The sequence below is a fragment of the Hemicordylus capensis genome, chromosome 3 (genome assembly GCF_027244095.1).
Source record: "Hemicordylus capensis ecotype Gifberg chromosome 3, rHemCap1.1.pri, whole genome shotgun sequence".
NCBI lineage: Eukaryota > Metazoa > Chordata > Lepidosauria > Squamata > Cordylidae > Hemicordylus > Hemicordylus capensis.
The window spans coordinates 287,306,549-287,324,373 of NC_069659.1; the positions used below are offsets into that span (position 1 = coordinate 287,306,549).

A 17,825-nucleotide genomic window follows, 5' to 3' on the forward strand; every position below is an offset into this window, starting at 1 on the left:
GACGTGCTATTCTCATAGGACTGGGTGGGATGATATTTTAACTGGCCCAAGCAATTAGAAAGAGGATCCACTGAGAGCATGCCTGTTGGATGTTCCAATGCTCTCCCAAGAGGGTCCTTTTATCACATGGGCAAGGAAGTGGGAGGGGATATTCCTCTGAATAAGCAGCTTTTGACATTCATGAAGAATGGCCATTCAGATAAACAGCCTCCCCCACTCCACCATAAGTGATAAAGGGACATGCAGGGGTAAGGGGCATCAAGACAGGGACATAGGAAGCTGCCATATACTGAGTCAGACCATTGGTCCATCTAGCTCAGTATTGTCTACACAGACTGGCAGTGGCTTCTCCAAGGTTGCAGGCAGGAATCTCTCTCAGCCCTATCTTTGAGATGCCAGGGAGGAAACTTGGACCCTTCTGCTCTTCCCAGAGCGGCTTCATCTCCTAAGGGGAATATTTTACAGTGCTCACACTTCTAGTCTCCCTTTCATATGCAACTAGCATGGACCCTGCTTAGCTAAGGGGACAAGTCATGTTTGCTACCACAAGACCTCTCCTCTCCTCTGCAGAAGAAGACTTCATGATAGATGCAGACTTGCATCCCTTTCTAAATGCATGGAAACCCTTAAGTGCATTTAGACCCTTTCTAAATGCATGGACCGGTAAGATATTGTCCCAAGTGGCCCTACAAGTATTTGGAGCATGTGTAGAGGGGCCATTCTGATTAACAGCCCTACCCATGCAATAAAAAGATGCAGGAAAGGCATCAAGATGTCTGTGGAGGACATCCTGATGGGCATTCTCTCGGCATATCTTTAATCGTGTAGGCAGGGATGGTACCATCTAAGCCATTGAACTTCAGTAAGGAAAGCCTTGTGTTCCTTTAAAGGGAGGCATAATGCAAATAATTAAACTGGTTTAGCCTTCCCTACAGCAGCATAACCATGATATGACTGTACCAGTTGATTTTCTGCCTGTCCACGGTTTTTAAAGGCACAAAAATACCAATCACCCCATTAATTTTCTTAATGTCTATGTGTCTTTTTTTCTAATCGTCTGGGTAGGGAATATTGCTACAACAAAAAGGTGTCTATAACTATTAGCCTTTGTTGCCAGACAGCCTGATTTCGGGATAGCCCAGAAAGCACGCTCTATGTGATTGCACTAACTATATGGGACTGTGAGATCATGGTCTCCATTTTAGATGCAGCAGTTCATGGGCTCATAACTTTTCACCTGCCTGGGTTTAGCCATAGTCATTAGTCATAACAGACTCCATTTTAAAAGGCAAACTGATCAAGGGAAGAAACCTTCCCTTCCACAAGATATAACAGTGAAGCATCCTTCGAGAGGCACACAGATAAGCAGTGCATTTTCCAACCCATTCTAAATTAACAAATTAGTTGGCAAGGACTCAGGGAAATAAGCACATCAAAACCAGGTATGTGTAATCTTGTACACCTAAGGGCATCCTGTTCTCTAGATAAATCTGTCCAGCACAGCTCTATTCAACACATCCAATACATTTATATAACTTTACCCTTGCCTTTGTTGGGCAAGATCCTCTCAACCAGAGTATGCTCAAGTAGCAATGAGCTTCTTTGTTTTTCATGGAATCTGCTACCCTCTGGGTAGACAACATGGCTTGGAAACTGCCTCATGGCATGTTTCAAGATATACAGTATATACTTCTAGCCAAAGCACATGTTTTTGGAATCTGCTTAGATCACTATCCTATGGACTCTCATATTGGCAAGAGGTAACCCTCCGCTCCTCATCTCTCTCTCTTCCCTGCTGTTCTGCCTGTTCCCAAGAAAAGTCCAACCAAAGTGCAATTAATGCACCAACAAACCAGGGAAGGATAGGTAAAGGAACCCTTGCCCTTCTATGCCTCCTTGCCCCCCTCTCTTTCCAACCTACCCGCTTTCATGCTGACCATGGCAAGCCATAACCCAGGCTTTAGTCAAGTACCTTAGCCAAGCCCATCAATCTCTAATTAGGACTCCAGCTAAATTATTGCCAGTTGTATTATTGCCTAGAATATCAGCTAAAGACTTATTGCCTTGCTTAACTGAACTTTTGCATTCTGTACATCCATGTACCCTTAATAACACTGTTGTACTGCATCTAAGTCGCCTCATCTTTCCAAGAGGTTAAACTTGCTCAAATTTGATAGTGGAACTGAACTGCTCCCCTTAGCCAAGCTAATTCCCCCCACGCTAAGCTAAAAGTATAGTTGGAGTGTCTGGCCAGCACTCTGGGGGAGTTCTGGTAACACCTTCCACCTCTAAAATTTAGTTTAGGTAGAATTTCAAAAAAAAAGCCTTTCTCATCACATCTGTTTAATTTTTGCTTGTCATGAGGCATTTAAAAGCACAATAGTCTTGTTTGTGGGGGAAAGTAATCCTCACTTACCTTTTATATTTTTGAGGCAGAAGACATGAATATTTTAAAGCACCGCAGTGAAGCAAGCCTTTCACTCTATCCACTTTATTTGAATGTTTATATTGTCTACCTATTTCCGCGGCTCTTGCCCCACATAGGGAGAAGTCTACCAACTGCAACTGGAAACTGGAAGTTTTACTTGGGAACCAGTAAGACTGCATCACTTTAGAGGTATCAGTGTGCAAGAATTTAGGTAGACTAGAAGTTTAGGTTGGTGAATGGCTCCAGTATTTTCTTTCTCTATGACTGAGTCTTGAAAAGGTATGCAGAGAAGGGTAGGCAAGAAAGTGGCTAAACACATGGAAATAGGGGAAGCCTAGTGTTATGTACACTTCCGTTTACACACTGAGTGCTGTCATATGCTGAGCAGAAAACCACAGTAGCTTTACTTAGCTCTGCTACTGGATAAAAACTAGAAACCAAAAAGCAGAGAAAGGGATTATTGTGATAGGTGGGCTGCATGCAGAGAGCCTGTTTTATTTTGTTTTTTTGCAAGGACTCATGTGGCGTGTGCTTGTGCGTGTTTCAGTTCTCTCAACCAGCTCCTTCTCCAACACAAGGTCCCAGGATGGACAATGTATCTTCAATTGACTGCTTCCTTCAAAACCCATGTATATTTTTAATACTTCCTGACATGATACTTTAAGAGTGTGTCAGAGTATATTGAGAACAGGGTACAAAGTATATAGATAATACTTTTCTTGGAACCTTCCTTACCTACCAATTCAGTCCACAGGGGTCTGCATTTATGAACATTCCCTATGGGAAAATTTTGCTTGTAAAAAGCTAGTATGTTAAGGAGAAGTGTTCAGTACAAGAAATCAACAGCCCCACTCCCTGCATGTTTATTTGGAAATGTTCCACTGAGTTCAATGGGGCTTGTTCCCAGGTGCATATAGAGTAGAGACTTAGTTGGGAGTAAGCCCCATTGAACACAGATGGAAGTACTTCTGAGTAAACACTATAGGGGTCCCAATGCAATAAATTGTGTTAGAAATTGAGTGGAAAATCGAGTGGAAGCCTAAAGGCTGCCCTTAAACTGGCAGGGAAGAGAGAAGAATGAGAGTGGATGGGGATTTTTGGAAGAACCAGAAGGCTCACAGTCAAGATCATGAACAAAATATTGCAGCCCATAGGAAGCAAGATTTGACTCCAAGGCATGTGAGGGATGCATTTGTATACTGGCCAGAGATGTCAGTTATGGGCAGTATACAAATGTGCTAAATAAATAAAATTGAGTGGCATGGAACAAATGACTCCTTCAGGGAAGTTGAAGCCAGTTTATTCAGCAGAATCAAATATTCCAGTTCTGTGCTATTTTAGGTGGGGGCTTCCTATGTGTGGGTGCTTTCCCAGAAGGAAAATACTCCCTGCCATTAAAAAAAAAAAAAGTCAAGATGGAAGAAGGCAAATTCCCTTTCCTTGATGCACTAATTTTTTATGGGCCAAATTGGAACAGTCCAGGTAAAGCTGTACACTGCAGTGTGCTGAGTGATACACATGTGAAATCCAGAGGAAAGAGTTGTGGTATGCAAGGACCACAGTGGAGTTGAATCAGGAATATTAACAGTTTAATGAGATAGAAACTATTTACAGAGAGGCAAGTGCAGTCTGCCTTCGGTGCTCTTGCTGCTGGCTGTTTGTTAGCCCCGCCTCTACACCAGGACCGGAATAAAAGTAATGAAAGCACTATTCAAAATCTGGATCAATGAATGGGTTAACCAAAACGGGAGCGGGCGCGCACTGCGCGCCTGTAATCCCAGCTGCTGCGGCAGGGGCGTAGCAAGGTTGGAGTGGGCCCAGAGACAAGATTTTAAAATGCCCCCCCCTTACTGACACTCAGCTCATGAAGTGAAGAAATCTTAAATGAGGCTGAATAGTGGTAACAAAAAGCATAGTAAAATTTACACACACACACACACACACACAATGTGCCACAATAGAACATAATCCTTAATTATTTTTAAAAAGGTTTTGTAAATTGTGGAGGATGCAAGTCATGTAATGGTACTAGAGAAAGACATGCTGTTCTGGTAGCTCCAGGTCTTAACACTCACATCAATTTCGGAGGATGAATGCAACTGAAGGAAGCCCGGGCGGGTGCGTGGCTGGAGGAGTCAGTCATGTGACTTGCCTCTGGGGGCCCCCCCCAAGGCAGTGGGCCCCCAGACAACTGTCTCCCCTTGCCCTATTATAGTTACGCCCCTGTGCTGCGGGGTCTGACTATGAGGCCGGCTGATCGCTTGAGCTCAGGAGTTCTGGGCGGCTATGCCGATCGGGTGTCCGCACTGTTCGGCATCAACAAGGCGGTCCCCAGGGAGCCCACCACCAGGTTGCGGAATTAACCAAAAGCACAACACACTGGCCCTAATTTCCTCAGTGTGCAGCATGTTGTCTGTGGATCAGCCATAGGTATGCAAGCTTGTGACTACTAGAAAGCATCCATCCTTTGTGCTGGTGCACACGATGGATAGAATCTATCATCTCTAGCTGATCTCCTCCAAGAATGTGGTAAGATTCTCCACAACTAGAATCGATCCATCTAGAGCCTTTAGGGCTCTATCATCGTCCCTGATACTTTGCACCGCTTGAGGATATATTAAGAGTTTATTCGAATTAAGAGAGCTCTTGAATAGCGGGGCACCAAGCCCGGGATGCCCAAGCTCAAACAGTGATCGCAAGTCAATCCTGACCTCAGATGACGTAACGCTCCACTTCGCGTGCGCTTCGTGAGATCCGTGCCTGAGGGGAAGCTTAGATCAGACGCTTCCTTCTGAAGACGCATGCGCCAAACCTTCATAGTTCCTCGTACAGAGCGCACGTATGAATTCGAGTCTCAGACTTAGACTGAGAAGTGGGCATGCGCATATGCAAGGCTTAACGTGGAGAGGGCTGTGCTGTCGCGCTTGCGCTTTGCAGTTGTGGGAGGGGAATTTTGTGGGCGCATGCACCCTGCCTGCTGGAGAGTCTCCTTGTCGGTCGAGTGAGGGAGGTGAGAGAGCGACCCGGCGTCTGCATCTGCATCCTACTTGATTCGATCTGTTTTCGGAATGGCGGCTGCATATAGGCTGGTTCTGGTTCGGCACGGAGAGAGCGCGTGGAACCTGGAGAACCGTTTCAGCGGCTGGTATGATGCAGACCTGAGCCCGGCAGGGCAGGAAGAAGCGCAGCGCGGAGGAGAAGCGCTAAGAGGTGAAGGGACCGGAGCAGTGGGAGGAAGGAAGCAAGCAAACTGCGTTTTGGAAGAGGAGGAAAAGGAGCTGCATACTTGCTAGTGAAGGGGCTTCTCGGAGACGCCCAGCCTGCAGAAATAATGGGCAAGGGGTGGCTACCGAAAGCAGAGTGGTGATAGGGTAGCTTGGGGCAGATGGAGGATGCAAGTCAGGATGAGTAGCGAGGGAGGGCACGGGATGCAAAGAGATGGGATGAAGCGCCCATGTATAGGCACGTGGTGGTCTCCCCTTCTCTTTCTCGAGCGCACACAACATGGAAGTGGGGACCTGGGCGGGCTACCAGCTCGATCCTGTCCAAGCTTTCTCAGACGCAAGCTCTATTGAGTTCTGTTGGACTTGCTCTCTAGCAAGTGCGCAATAAACGGCAGAAGTCTGTAGAAATTGGTTTCGCAAGGCAAGGATGCTCGCCTTCCTACGGCATCCTTACGTTGAAGGTGAGAGAAAAACTTAGCGGCGGGGCGGAATAGAGAAACGTGTGTGGGGGGGCGCGGGGGGGGAAGAAAAGAGTCCCGAAGAGAGAAACATGGGGGATTCCCAGCGTTTGGAGTGAAGGACGCACGTTCTTGAGATGTATCTAGGCCAGCACTCCTGAGGCCAATATGATCAGAGCAGGGTCCGAGATTGAGAGAGAAGCAGAGTAGCACAAAGGAGGGATTTTCCTAAGCACGTGCTGTATTATCTCGTCTTCGCCCGAAAGAAGCCAGTGCAGATCTCTCTCGGCTAGAACAAAAGGGTAGGGCTCCCAAGCAGCTTTGAATCTCTGCACCGCCTGCCTCTTGGCTCTGATTAGTTGCCTCTGGCGAGATCTGAGCCAAACATAATACCGATTGCTTTGGGGCTTTGGCAGAGTCAAACAGCATGTTAATATTCTAAATAATTACCCTAACATTTGACTCCTCAAGGCGATGGGATATATTGACTGTAAAAATGTGCTGCCTCTTTACCCTTTCTGTGCAGCATGGCCCACTTTGAGCAGAGTGGTGTTCTCTCCCTGCTAAGATGGACGATTGTCTCTTTAGGTGTGCTTCCCCATCCCCCCCTTTAACCATCTGTACAACTGTCTGGCGGTGACCTTGGATAGGTCATTTCCCCATCTCAGTGGAGGCACTGCCCCTACTTGAACCAAGTCCTGCCCTTATTGTCTCCAAGGATGGAGCCCAGCAGTAGCCTAATATGGCTTGAGAAAGATGCTTTGACTTCAGAAGCAACTGAGTATGTTTCTCTCTCTTCCCCCCTCACCCCACCCCCCCACATCCGGCTAGGCCCTTTGGAGGCTGGGGAGATGGAGCAGGAGCTGAGTCATTCAGCGCTGCTGCAACAGGGAAGGAGCCTGTGCCCAATTCTTGCTACCGGAAGCCTGGGAGGAAAGAGTTGCAGGCAACAGCTAAGGCCAGCTTGTAGTCCTAGGCAGGCCTAAGAAACGGCGAAAAGCAGCCAAATCCTCCTGTTTGTTTGGTTTCTCTGTGTAACCTGTATTTGGGGAAGGGGGCCTGCTAATTCTATAGTGTGTGTGACTTATTTGTTCTTAATGCAGTAGTAAAAAGCAATTGCTCAGTGCCGATAACCCTTGAGAGGGTGTGCGTGTGTTTTGCGACTTGGCATGAGATTATGAGCGTCCACTACCTGCATTGTCCCATTTCGTTCTGTGTTGCACAATTCATGCTTTTCCCGCTGCAGTGTTAGTTGGCATTATTGCACAACTCTCTTCCCTTTCTACAAAGGGAGGTAATAGGACACTTTGCCATTCTCTCCACAAAAGTGACTATAAGGAACTGTCTTTTTTGGGGGGGGAGGGGGTGAAGGATGGCTGGTGGTTTCTTCTCTTGCTCCGTGGAGAGAGCAGCAGCAGCAGCAGCTGGGATCCCCCCCCAACACACACACGCCCGCCCCAATCATTATGTAAGCATTGCATCTTTCTGCTTCACTGGATTTTCATGTAGCCAGCTAATGTGAACTGTCTGAGCTGTGGAATGGGGCAGGGAGGAATTTGTATGCTGGGTGGCATTTGATGCCCAGGTATTTTGCTGAGTTTGCAAAAGAGACTACTAGGTAGAGACTACTTTCAGCACTGGTGATAGTAACTTGGAAGTTTTGCAATACAAGATTGGTAAGCGTGTGTGTGTGTGTGTGTGTGTGTGTAAACCCCACCCCCCACCCCTGTTCCATCTTCTGTTTGTGTGAGATGTGGTTGGTGATATCCTCATCCGTTATATGGCAGTAAAACTTTGAGTGAGTTGATGTGAAAATGTAAGGTTTCTATAATAGAGTGCTTTTCTCAAACAAGTAGGGAATTTTAGTACTTAGGAAACGGCATGGATTGGCTTTTTAGAAAAACTATATTCATTGTACCATTTTTAATGTGTTACCTGCCCTGAGCATTTGGAATAGGAGATGCTGTAAATATTGTCCTCTCTGGGCTTTTCCAGATGCTCGCTATGAATTTGACATCTGCTTCACATCTGTGCAGAAGAGGGCAATTCGCACCCTCTGGACTGTGCTGGATGTCCTTGATCAAATGTGGGTGCCTGTGGTGAGGACCTGGCGTCTCAATGAGAGGCACTATGGTGGCCTCACAGGCCTTAACAAGGCTGAGACAGCTGCTAAACATGGCGAAGCGCAGGTGAAGATCTGGAGGCGTTCCTATGACATTCCACCACCTCCAATGGAGCCTGACCACCCCTTCTACAGTACCATCAGCAAGGTGAGCTATAAAACACTTTGAGGATAAGTGTTCCTTTGAGGATAAGGAAGGTTTATTTGCAAGTGGCTGTTGTGGAGTAACTCCTTATTTTTTCATTTTCCTGCCTGTAGGGCTAGTTTCATTCACCTTCTCAATTTGTTGCTGATCTCTTGGCCATAAGTTAACGCTCAGTAGTTGTACTGTTCTGTGAGCCTTGCAGTTGGTCTGCCTTAAGGTGTGACTAGTGTGCTGCATAACTCTGACAAATTTACTAGTACTTGAAAGGGACCACCTCTCTTCCTTATCAATTAATCATTTACATCCTTCGTGGATGTTTGTATTGCATGGTGACAACAGTCAAGGCTATTCACAGAGAGAGGTAGAGACTTCCATCTATACACCATGTTTGCGAATGAGTTAACCACAGAAATGGCCAGTGCACCAGCCACACACGATCATGCCACTTCATCCCAAATTAATTATCCTGGAGTATTGAGCACTTGATACTGTTCTCATAGTGCTTGCATTAATGTGAAGTAGAACACCGACTGTCACCATTGGAAGGCTAGAAACATCCACCTTCTGCCAGACAAACTGAATAAGTTCAAAAGTAACGAACCCGCATTTGGGAAAGGGAAGTTGCTCAGTGGTACATGTAGCATATGCTTTGCCTGCAGAAGGTCCCAGGTCCAGCCCCTGGCATTTTCAGGTCAGGCTGGGAAAGATCCACCTGAAACTCTGGAGAGTTGGTGTAGCCAGTACTATGCAGATGGATCAGTGGCCTGACTTGGTATAAGGGCCACCTAGTGTCGCTCCTATGTTTACACTCAATAAGTCTGTGTGGCCATTCATAAATGAGTGCAAGGTACTGAAGAGGAGACTTCAGTGGAGTAGAACTGGTTAAGGACCAAAGTTTAAGGATTAGTAGTTTTGTGCTGCACCATAATCACAAATGGAGGCATACAATCTAGGCTTAGCAAACTGTTGATAGTACATATTAACTAAGAAAACTGTTTCAGTAGGGAAGGCCACTAGCCAGAGACCACAGTAGAAGCAGGGAAGCTCTTGCATGAGTGGCTGTAACATATCTGTTCTGACATTGAGTACAGCAGCCAACTATTGAGCCTGGTATATAGGTGGATTTTGCTGTAGTGCAAGCCAAAGAACCAACTCATCTAGGGCTGTTTCGGAGTGGGGTGTGTGCCATAGCACTGGGAGCAAGTGGTGATGAAAGTTTCCAGGAAACAGCAGCAGTCATGTCTTGAGTTCCCATTGATGTGCTTCCCCAGGATCGCCGCTATGCTGACCTTACTGAAGATCAGCTGCCCTCGTGTGAGAGTCTGAAAGACACCATTGCTCGGGCCCTGCCCTTCTGGAATGAGGAAATTGTTCCACAGATCAAGGAAGGCAAGAGAGTGCTCATTGCTGCCCATGGCAACAGTCTCCGTGGCATCGTTAAGCATCTAGAAGGTGAGTCTGCTTGTGACTTGTACACCAAACACAACACAAGTCTGGTCAAGTCTTGAAGTGAACTCCAGAAAGGTTTCCTGTTAACTCTTCTTGGGAGGGGCAACGTAGCCGGGCTGTTTAGGTGATTCATCCCTTACTTTTTGCAGGAATGTCTGAGGCAGCAATCATGGAGCTCAATCTCCCCACTGGAATCCCCATAGTCTACGAACTGGACAAAAACCTGAAGCCTATCAAGCCCATGCAGTTCCTGGGAGACGAGGAGACTGTCCGCAAGGCCATGGAAGCTGTGGCAGCCCAGGGCAAGGTCAAGAAGTGAAAGCAGGAGCAAGTAATACGTAGAAGTTTCCCTCCCTTCTCCCTTTCCTTCCCAACACACACCTGCCACAGCCTGAGGGCTGACTAGCCAAAGGTGGTGAAACATCCTAGGGGCCATGCCCTTTCCTTCAAGACCAGTTTATTTCCACATTCACTGTTTCCTAGCAGGATCTGTCTAGATACCACAGGGATGGGGACCACAGTCCAGCAGGGGCTCTGAAAGAGAGTCTAGCAAACCCCAGCACAATGGAACCTGCTGCTGCTAAGGTAAAGAGGGATCCCCAAGCATTCCCAAAAGAGTGCCCCTCTTGCCTCCATTCCGTTCATGTGGCAGCTGCTGTAGTTGTAGTCAGTTAGAATGTTGCTTGATTTGGTTTGGCCATTCAAGACGGATGTAAAGACTAGGCAGGGGTGCTTGGGACAGCACAGCAGGGATGCAAGGATCAGCTGTTTTTATGGGGTCTTTTAAAAGAAAGCATGTCACTTTGCTAAAGGTCCGTATTCTTCGTTATCCCTGCAGTGCTATCTGATTCTGTGTTAGGTAACAGACAACTCTTGTTTCATTGCCTTCAAAACGTTAGTGGGGAAGGAATGAGACTAGGGAAGAGAGAGCAATGGAAGGAACCACCCTGTGATCTCCAGCTGTAATCCCATAACCTTGCTGTGTAGTGCCAGTAAGCCCAGATACTGTGTATCATTATGTGTTGCTTCTCTGCCCCACAGTCTGTGCGTTATCCCTGCCTGACATCAGATGGGTTTACACTGGAGCTCACTTCACTGTACAATGGCTGCATTTGCCCTAGTCTCAAAATAAAGGAATTATGTGCAATATCTGCAGTGTCTATGTTACTTGCTAGAGATGGTCTCTTAACAGGGTTCAGACCAACAAGGAACAGTATCACCTGGCATCTTCCATGGCAAGGCACTGTGGATCTCCGAAGTCGCAGATAGCCTCTGCCTAAACCTCAGGACTCAGAGGCCCTGGAGCAGAGACCTGTAAAGCAATTGCAGCAGCTGACCACTACCAGTCTTCACCCTCCCAGTAGACAGCAGTTGTTTTCTGACTCCCGTATGCTGTTTGGCAGGTAATAAAAATATTGTAGCTCCCGTAGGAGATCACCAGTTGTCTGTTTTGCTCCTCCCTTGAGCTCTTCCACTGCTGTAGCAAGAAAAAGCACATTCTTTGCTGGGAAGATGTTGGAAGATAAAACGGGATTACTATAGATAATATCCCAGTGGCCTTAGGCATAACTATCCTAATAAAAAAGATGGACCATCGCTGCGCTTTGGGCTATTCAACTATACCTAGTGTGCTCAGAACAAGTGGGTAGTTCTAACCAAAGGCTGTGGAATGTAGTTCTCCCCCCAGCAGTTGCAGCAAGAGAGCTGCACTGGGTGCAAGCTCAGCCTGAAGTCAGTGCTCGTGGTTCTCCCCTCGCCCCCCCCCCCCACTAGTAAAGGATGCAACAAAGGAGAGCTCGTCTCTTCTAGCAATAGGAACATAGGAAGCTGCCATATACTGAATCAGACCATTGGTCTATCTAGCTCAGTAGTGTCTTCACAGACTGGCAGCAGCTTCTCCAAAGCTGCAGGCAGGAATCTCTCTCAGCCCTATCTTGGAGAAGCCAGAGAGGGAACTTGGAACCCTTTTTGCATTTTAAAAAAAAAGTGTGAGCAAACACTGGAGGAAAGAAGTCTTCACATCACCCCTCAGATGGTACTGGTTAGAGAGATATCACTTACAGCTCAAGGAAGGCAAGCAGCCAAGCCTTACACCCACCTTACCTGTCTCAAGGGTACAGGGGGTGGGGTGGACTGTCCCTGGGTCGCACCAGTTGGATGACAGCTTGCTTTCTGTTCTCCCCTTCATATGCCTTGCTGAAGATGAAGGGAAAGCATGAGCCCATCTTCACTTTTTGTCCCAGGTTGCACTCCCAACTACAAACAGGTACATAGTTTAGGAATGCTCTTGGATCCTGATCTCACCTTGATATCTTCGGTTGAAGCTATGTCAGGAGTGTTTTTTACCAACTTTGGCCAATAGGACAGTCCCGCCCATTCCTTGAGGAGAATGACCTCAAAACTCTGGTACATCAGCTGGTAACCTCCTGGTTGGACTACTGCAAAGCAGTCTGTGTTAGGGCTACTTTTGTACATAGTTCAGAAACTTCCGTTATTATAAAATGCAGCAGCCAGAGAAACCTTGAGACCCATCTCTAGGGACCCATTTCATTCAAGAGAGCCCTAAAGACCCATCTTTTCATCCTGGCTTTTAATAATTGAATTGATTGGTTTTAAATGTGTTTTTTAAAATGAGTTAATTTTAACTTTTGTTTGCTAAATTTTTTCTGTATGTTAACTACTGTGAGCCATTTTGGGATGGGTGGTATATAAATGAAATAAAGAAAGAAGCCTTGCTACACCCCGGCCCAAAGATTAGAATAGCATCAGAAAGCACAGAAACCATGGGGAAGGATTTATTGTCTTAAAGTAGTACAGTAGAGAAGTAAAATTGGAGGACACGGTCTAATCAAGATCTCTTTCTCCAAACCTTTCCAGAGGCAGGAGTAAACCTAGGATTCTTCAGGTCCAGTTCCATCTTGCACGCCCATGAGATCTATCCACAGTAGCCACCTATACAGTCTCGGGGTCTTTCCCCTAAGTTAAGTCTTTCCTGCAGTTATATGGTAGGGGTGTACCAGTTACTATGTCTGCAGGAACTGGGGCTGGACCCGGGCTACCTTGCGCAGTTCCTTGGCATGTGTACTGGGACACTGCATTTCACACCAGCTGATTGGCACCATCTGTACTCCTGAGATCAAGACAGAAAGTCAGCACCAACCCTGCTCCAAGCAAAGTATATTTACAGACATGAAGAGTCTGCAGTTCAATGAAGACGTTCTGTAACCAGTTCATGCTGCTGCTACCCCTGCCCGCCTACAACAGTTTAACTGCTGCACTCTCATGAGGCCCTCCAACTGCTGTACCCACCAGGAACTTCCTGCCTCACTTTACAGAGAGTGAAACCTCTCCCGCTTGTGCTTACTACAAATTCTCTCTTCTCCACAAATGTCAACATGGTGTTACTAGGGGCAGACAGCACTTCCTATTTAATCACATTTACAGAATTTTGTGGCCCAGAATATTCCAGCACACACAATACATTCCAGAATTCCGACCAGCCTGCTCTGAATGAGATGGTTCTTACCTGCTTCACTATGAGCCACCACTACTCCCAGCTCATTTTCTGCTGTGGTCAGCAAGTAGTTGGACTGTGCATCCCCCAGAGAGATCTAGCTCCACAGGCTGAGTTAAGGGAAATTGTCTGAAGGTTCCCCTTCCAATTAGCAGTCACAAACTACTAAATGGGGATAAAGGCAACAACAGGAAAAGGATACAACTTTGGCCAAAACAATATCTCCTGGCCGGAAACTCTTATAAAGTTCTACCTGTAATGGGGTGTGGTGGGGGAGGAAGAATGAAAGAAGGTAAACAAAGTTCTGAGACAGCTTCAAGAGCTCATGACATGGAAAAGAAACCACCATTCTGGGCAGAAAGAAAAGATTTAGACATCCATCTGATCTGTGCTAGGATATCCCTAGTCCAGAAGTTGCAATCTCTTTCCTCAGCAATCTTGCAAAAGAGGCATTGCTTAGGAACACAGGAAGCTGCCATTTACTGAGGCTATTCACATGCAGAACCGGGCTAAGGGAGCTCAGCCCGGTTTTGCATGCCCGTGTGAACTGCCAGGATCAGGCTGATCCCAGTAGCAACACGGTGGCAAACCTGCCGGACTAGGCCCCCATTAAAACAAGGTTAAGGGAGTGAATGCTCCCTTAATTTCATTGTTTTACTTGCCTGGTAGCCACAGCTGCCAGACTGCAGGGAGCCCGGGGAGGGGGGTGGCGGCGGCGTTTCCCATTATGCACCACGCACATGGTATTTCCAGGGGCTGGGATGACACATCCTGGCCCCGGTCCTCCCCGCTGCCTGGGCGCACAGGGAGTGCGCCCAGCAATGTGGCATGAATCATCTGCAGGGAAGTATAACCTTCCTTTCCCACAGCCCTCTTTGGAGCCCTTTTCACTAATTGTGAGAAGAGGCTCCCTGAGTCAGACCATTGCTCCATCCAGCTCAGTATTATATTATTAATTCAATTTCTATACCGCCTTTCCAAAAATGGCTCAGGGCAGTTTACACAGAGAAATAAATAAGATGGCTCCCTGTCCCAAAGGGCTCACATTCTAAAAAAACACAAGATAGACACCAGCAACAGTCACTGGGCTGGGGGTGGATAGAGCCAGTTACTCTCCCCCTGCTAAATAAAGAGAATCACCACGGTAAAAGGTGCCTCTTTGCCCAGTTAAGCAGGGGCAAACTACACAGACTGGCAGCGGCTTCTCCAAGGTTGCAGGCAGGAGCCTCTCTCAGCCCTATCTTGGAGACGCCAGGGAAGGAACCTGGAACCTTTTGCATGCAAGCAGGAAGATGCTCTTCCTAGAGTGCCCCCATACCGCTAAGGTGAATAGCTTACCATGCTCACACATGTAGTCCCCCATTCAAATGCAACCAGGGTGGACCCTGGCTTAGCAAATTCATGCTTGCTATCACATGTGATGCAGCATGACAATGCATCAGCGGTTGCATAACAGTACAAGACACACAGTGAACAAGGAAGGGCAGGCTCTAGTACAGAAACTTTAGTGGGTCAATTTGAAAAATGTCCTCTCGCTCCCACAGAGTTTTGGTCTTTACTAAACAGTTATCTGAACATCAACTACATCCCCCAAGTATCCCAGCAGTGGTCCCTCTAATTTTTCATCTCTGTGTGGAGTGAGTTTTGTTCTGGGCAGCAGTACCAAGGCACTGTGTGCACACCTGCATTCAGAATGGGGCCTTCCTGATTCAACCTGAGCAGGATCTAAAATGAACTGAGCGATTATCAGAAAACTTGTGAGTGTGTGCGTGCACGTGCACACTCCTGGGTGGCTTTTAAAGAGCCACAAACACTGCTCTCCTACCTGGGGCAGTTATTAACTCATTGTTTGACATGCACAGTCCTAATATACACATCAGGAAGAACTGTTCTTGGTCATGTGCATTAGCTATTCTACTAATCCTCATCACATGCTGTGTAAGCAAAATGTTTATCCCACTGACCTTGTCTTTCTCTGTAGCTCGGATATCTTCTCTCCTGGCAAAGAAAGAAATGGAGGCCTTAGCCTTGCAATTTTCCTCTCATTTCTTTCCTCTACACCCCACTAAGATAATTAACTATGTTGCGATTAGTTTGCTGTAGGATAAAGGACTAGTCAGCTTACTAGATCAGCATGCTTTGGGACAAGTAAAACATAAAACTACAGGTGCTTAGAGCCAATAGTCATTGACTCCTTAATGCTTACCATCACTCGGGGAGCAATGGCAAGAATAAAGCAAGGTCTTTATAGGGGCTGGCTTAATCTCCCACCTCTAACACCACAAGCACCCAATGCCCACAAAATACCCCCAAACAAGGTCATTCCCTACCGTATTGTTCCACGGAATGGAGATTTCAGTGGTGTAGAACCGACATACAAGATGTGCACCTTGGCAAAACGAGAGTTAATGCTGCAAACCTGGGGGGGGGGGGAGAAGGAGGCAAAAAAAAGGGGGGGGGACACTGTCAAGTGACATTCAGATTAAGGAAATCCAAAACCAGTCATTGCAGAGTATGGCATGCCTCAGCAATTCCCTCCGCCCCACCCTTGATTTCCATTGATGACACAGTCAGCATGCAGAGAAAATCATAATGTAGCTTCATCTATGAGATGGAGGATGTGCTACTTCCTTTTCTTCTCTTTCACTGATTTATAGATGGCAGATGTCTGCAAGCACTGTTGGAGAAGTTCAGGATTTAAATAGACAGGGGCCAAAACTATGGTATGGACACATTGAAAACAAAACTGCCCACAGTCAGGCTTGTGGCATGCAGGGTTTACAAATCCTGTCCATATTCTTTACTGGGCACACTGGTAGCTAAATAAACAATTCTAGTGTATCTAATTAGATTTGCTGAGATTACCTTGCATGTTACAGTAGCACCCACATCTGGAAGAAGCTGAGACTCCACATCTCTCATTACAGAGACCACTGGTAACTGCAAAAGAGCAAAGAAAACTGATCTTTATTGTCCCCTGGGTGCACTATAACACAGTATCAGCTAGTAACATGAGATTTCTCTCAATCCTCTGGAATTTCCAGTGATCATATATTTATTCCTGTCCCAATTTTGCACCTTTTCACCTGTGACTTGGTTCCTCCTGTCCACTCCCTTTCCCCCACAAACAAGTAGGCTTGATCTATATCAAGCATTCAGCATGTGCAATCCACACCACCACCACTGTCCATTTCTTGCTTTATTCTCACCATGCCATTCTCACTTTTCTTCACAAGGCAACCAGCCAAAGAGGCAAAGATAGAACCATGACGGGTGTAGGTACCACTGCCAGAGGTTCCTTCCTCTAGACTGCAGAGTTTCTCACCTGGGGGAAAGAACACAAAATCAAGCATCCATCATACTAGACCCTCTCAGTGCCCATTCATCATCACTCAGATGTGATCAATGGCTATTGACCATGGCAGCTGAACAGCTGAATTCAGAATGTCTCTGAATACCAGTTGCTGCTGAACACACAACAGAGGAAGGCTCTTGCCTCCATGCTCGGTTTGGGGGCTTCCTGAAGCACCCATTTGCCCACGTGTGGGAAACAGGATGCTGGACTAGATAAAAGGTCAAATCAAGTGATGTTATTTAAAATATTTATACCCTGCCCCTCCAGCACACTACTGCATGGGGCAGCTAACAATATTAATAAATACAATAGTAAGTAAAAGATAAATAAAATTAAACAAGTTAAATGACCAGGCTAAAACCACATTTAAAGTTACAATTTTTTAAAAGTTTCAAATTAAAAGTTATTTATAAAAAGCTAAAAAAAAAAAGCTTTCTGTTGTAAACCGCCCAGAGACGTAAGTTTTGGGCGGTAAATAATAAAAAACCAAATAAAAACAGAAACGGAGACCTAAAACACTTAAAAAAAAACCCCAATCTATGTACAGTGTATGTAGGTGCAGATCTATACGAATGCATAGCAGTCCACTTCCTATCTGTATCCTGCAAGGACACAAAGCATTCACACAAAAGCATACAGACTTTAACAGACACATGTACGCCCATACAACGTAATGTCTGAAAAGGACTAAATCCTTGGTCTGATCTAGCAAGGCAGCTCTCCCTATGCTCTTAAAAGGCAACCACGCCGGGCGCGGACAGTCGGCATCTTTGAATAAAGCGCGTGCGCCTCGTAGGTCTTTCTGCTGGAAGTTCTGCGGATGGAAGAGCTGAGACCAGATAATTGCCTGGCCTCATTCACACACAGCTAGGGAGCCAAGCTCTACCTGCCTCCCCGCCCGCATTAACGATCAGTTCGCTCCCCGCTATAACCCACCAGGGACGCAGTACCGAGCGGGTACCATGCTGCAGCTCTAGCAGTTTCAGAACATCATCAAGGCAGAGTGTAAGAACGGGGTTTTCTTTGGCTCTCCAGTTCCACGGGCTGTAAGAAATCGCCTCATTGGACATCCCTGAGATCACATGACCCTCTCCACACACGTTCCTCTGGGTGGCCCATAACTAGGCAAA

General features: G+C 46.5%; 3 protein-coding genes across 4 annotated transcripts in view; 1 reads left to right on the plus strand and 2 right to left on the minus strand.

The window, feature by feature from the left end:
• Positions 1–5,244, minus strand: part of RRP12 (ribosomal RNA processing 12 homolog) — a 52,343-nt gene extending 47,099 nt beyond the window's left edge. The window contains exon 1 of the mRNA XM_053312464.1: positions 5,140–5,244. The gene's annotated coding sequence lies outside the window, so the exon portion shown is untranslated. The remainder of the gene's footprint in view (positions 1–5,139) is intronic.
• An 82-nt stretch (positions 5,245–5,326) lies between these two features.
• On the plus strand, positions 5,327–10,975 carry PGAM1 (phosphoglycerate mutase 1). Of its 2 annotated transcripts, none has more exons than XM_053312486.1 (4): positions 5,327–5,638; positions 8,106–8,380; positions 9,649–9,829; positions 9,976–10,975. In XM_053312486.1, the coding sequence occupies exons 1-4, from the start codon at positions 5,497–5,499 to the stop codon at positions 10,143–10,145; spliced, it is 768 nt and encodes a 255-aa protein (XP_053168461.1). In that variant the 5' UTR covers positions 5,327–5,496; the 3' UTR covers positions 10,146–10,975. The 2 variants fall into 2 exon arrangements, with proteins under 2 accessions (XP_053168461.1, XP_053168462.1); XM_053312487.1 differs by lacking the exon at positions 5,327–5,638 and adding an exon at positions 5,877–6,113.
• A 1,630-nt stretch (positions 10,976–12,605) lies between these two features.
• On the minus strand, positions 12,606–17,798 carry EXOSC1 (exosome component 1). Its single transcript, XM_053312492.1, has 8 exons — positions 17,632–17,798; positions 16,550–16,665; positions 16,206–16,280; positions 15,671–15,759; positions 15,305–15,338; positions 13,543–13,593; positions 13,353–13,437; positions 12,606–12,956 (listed from the first exon to the last, which is right to left on the minus strand). The coding sequence occupies exons 1-8, from the start codon at positions 17,657–17,659 to the stop codon at positions 12,850–12,852; spliced, it is 585 nt and encodes a 194-aa protein (XP_053168467.1). The 5' UTR covers positions 17,660–17,798; the 3' UTR covers positions 12,606–12,849.
• Between the last annotated feature and the right edge of the window lie 27 nt (positions 17,799–17,825).

What these genes read in the sequence shown, in the direction of transcription:
- PGAM1 (XM_053312486.1), top strand. Translation starts at nt 5,497, where the DNA reads ATGGCGGCTGCATATAGGCTGGTTCTGGTTCGGCACGGAGAGAGCGCG. An exon ending in CGGAGGAGAAGCGCTAAGAG is followed by an intron (nt 5,639 to 8,105) that starts GTGAAGGGACCG and finishes GGGCTTTTCCAG; the next exon opens with ATGCTCGCTATGAATTTGAC. An exon ending in TCTACAGTACCATCAGCAAG is followed by an intron (nt 8,381 to 9,648) that starts GTGAGCTATAAA and finishes GTGCTTCCCCAG; the next exon opens with GATCGCCGCTATGCTGACCT.
- EXOSC1 (XM_053312492.1), bottom strand. Translation starts at nt 17,659, where the DNA reads ATGGTACCCGCTCGGTACTGCGTCCCTG. An exon ending in CGCTCGGTACTGCGTCCCTG is followed by an intron (nt 16,666 to 17,631) that starts GTGGGTTATAGC and finishes TCTTTCCCCCAG; the next exon opens with GTGAGAAACTCTGCAGTCTA. An exon ending in GGTGGCTCATAGTGAAGCAG is followed by an intron (nt 12,957 to 13,352) that starts GTAAGAACCATC and finishes TCTTGATCTCAG; the next exon opens with GAGTACAGATGGTGCCAATC.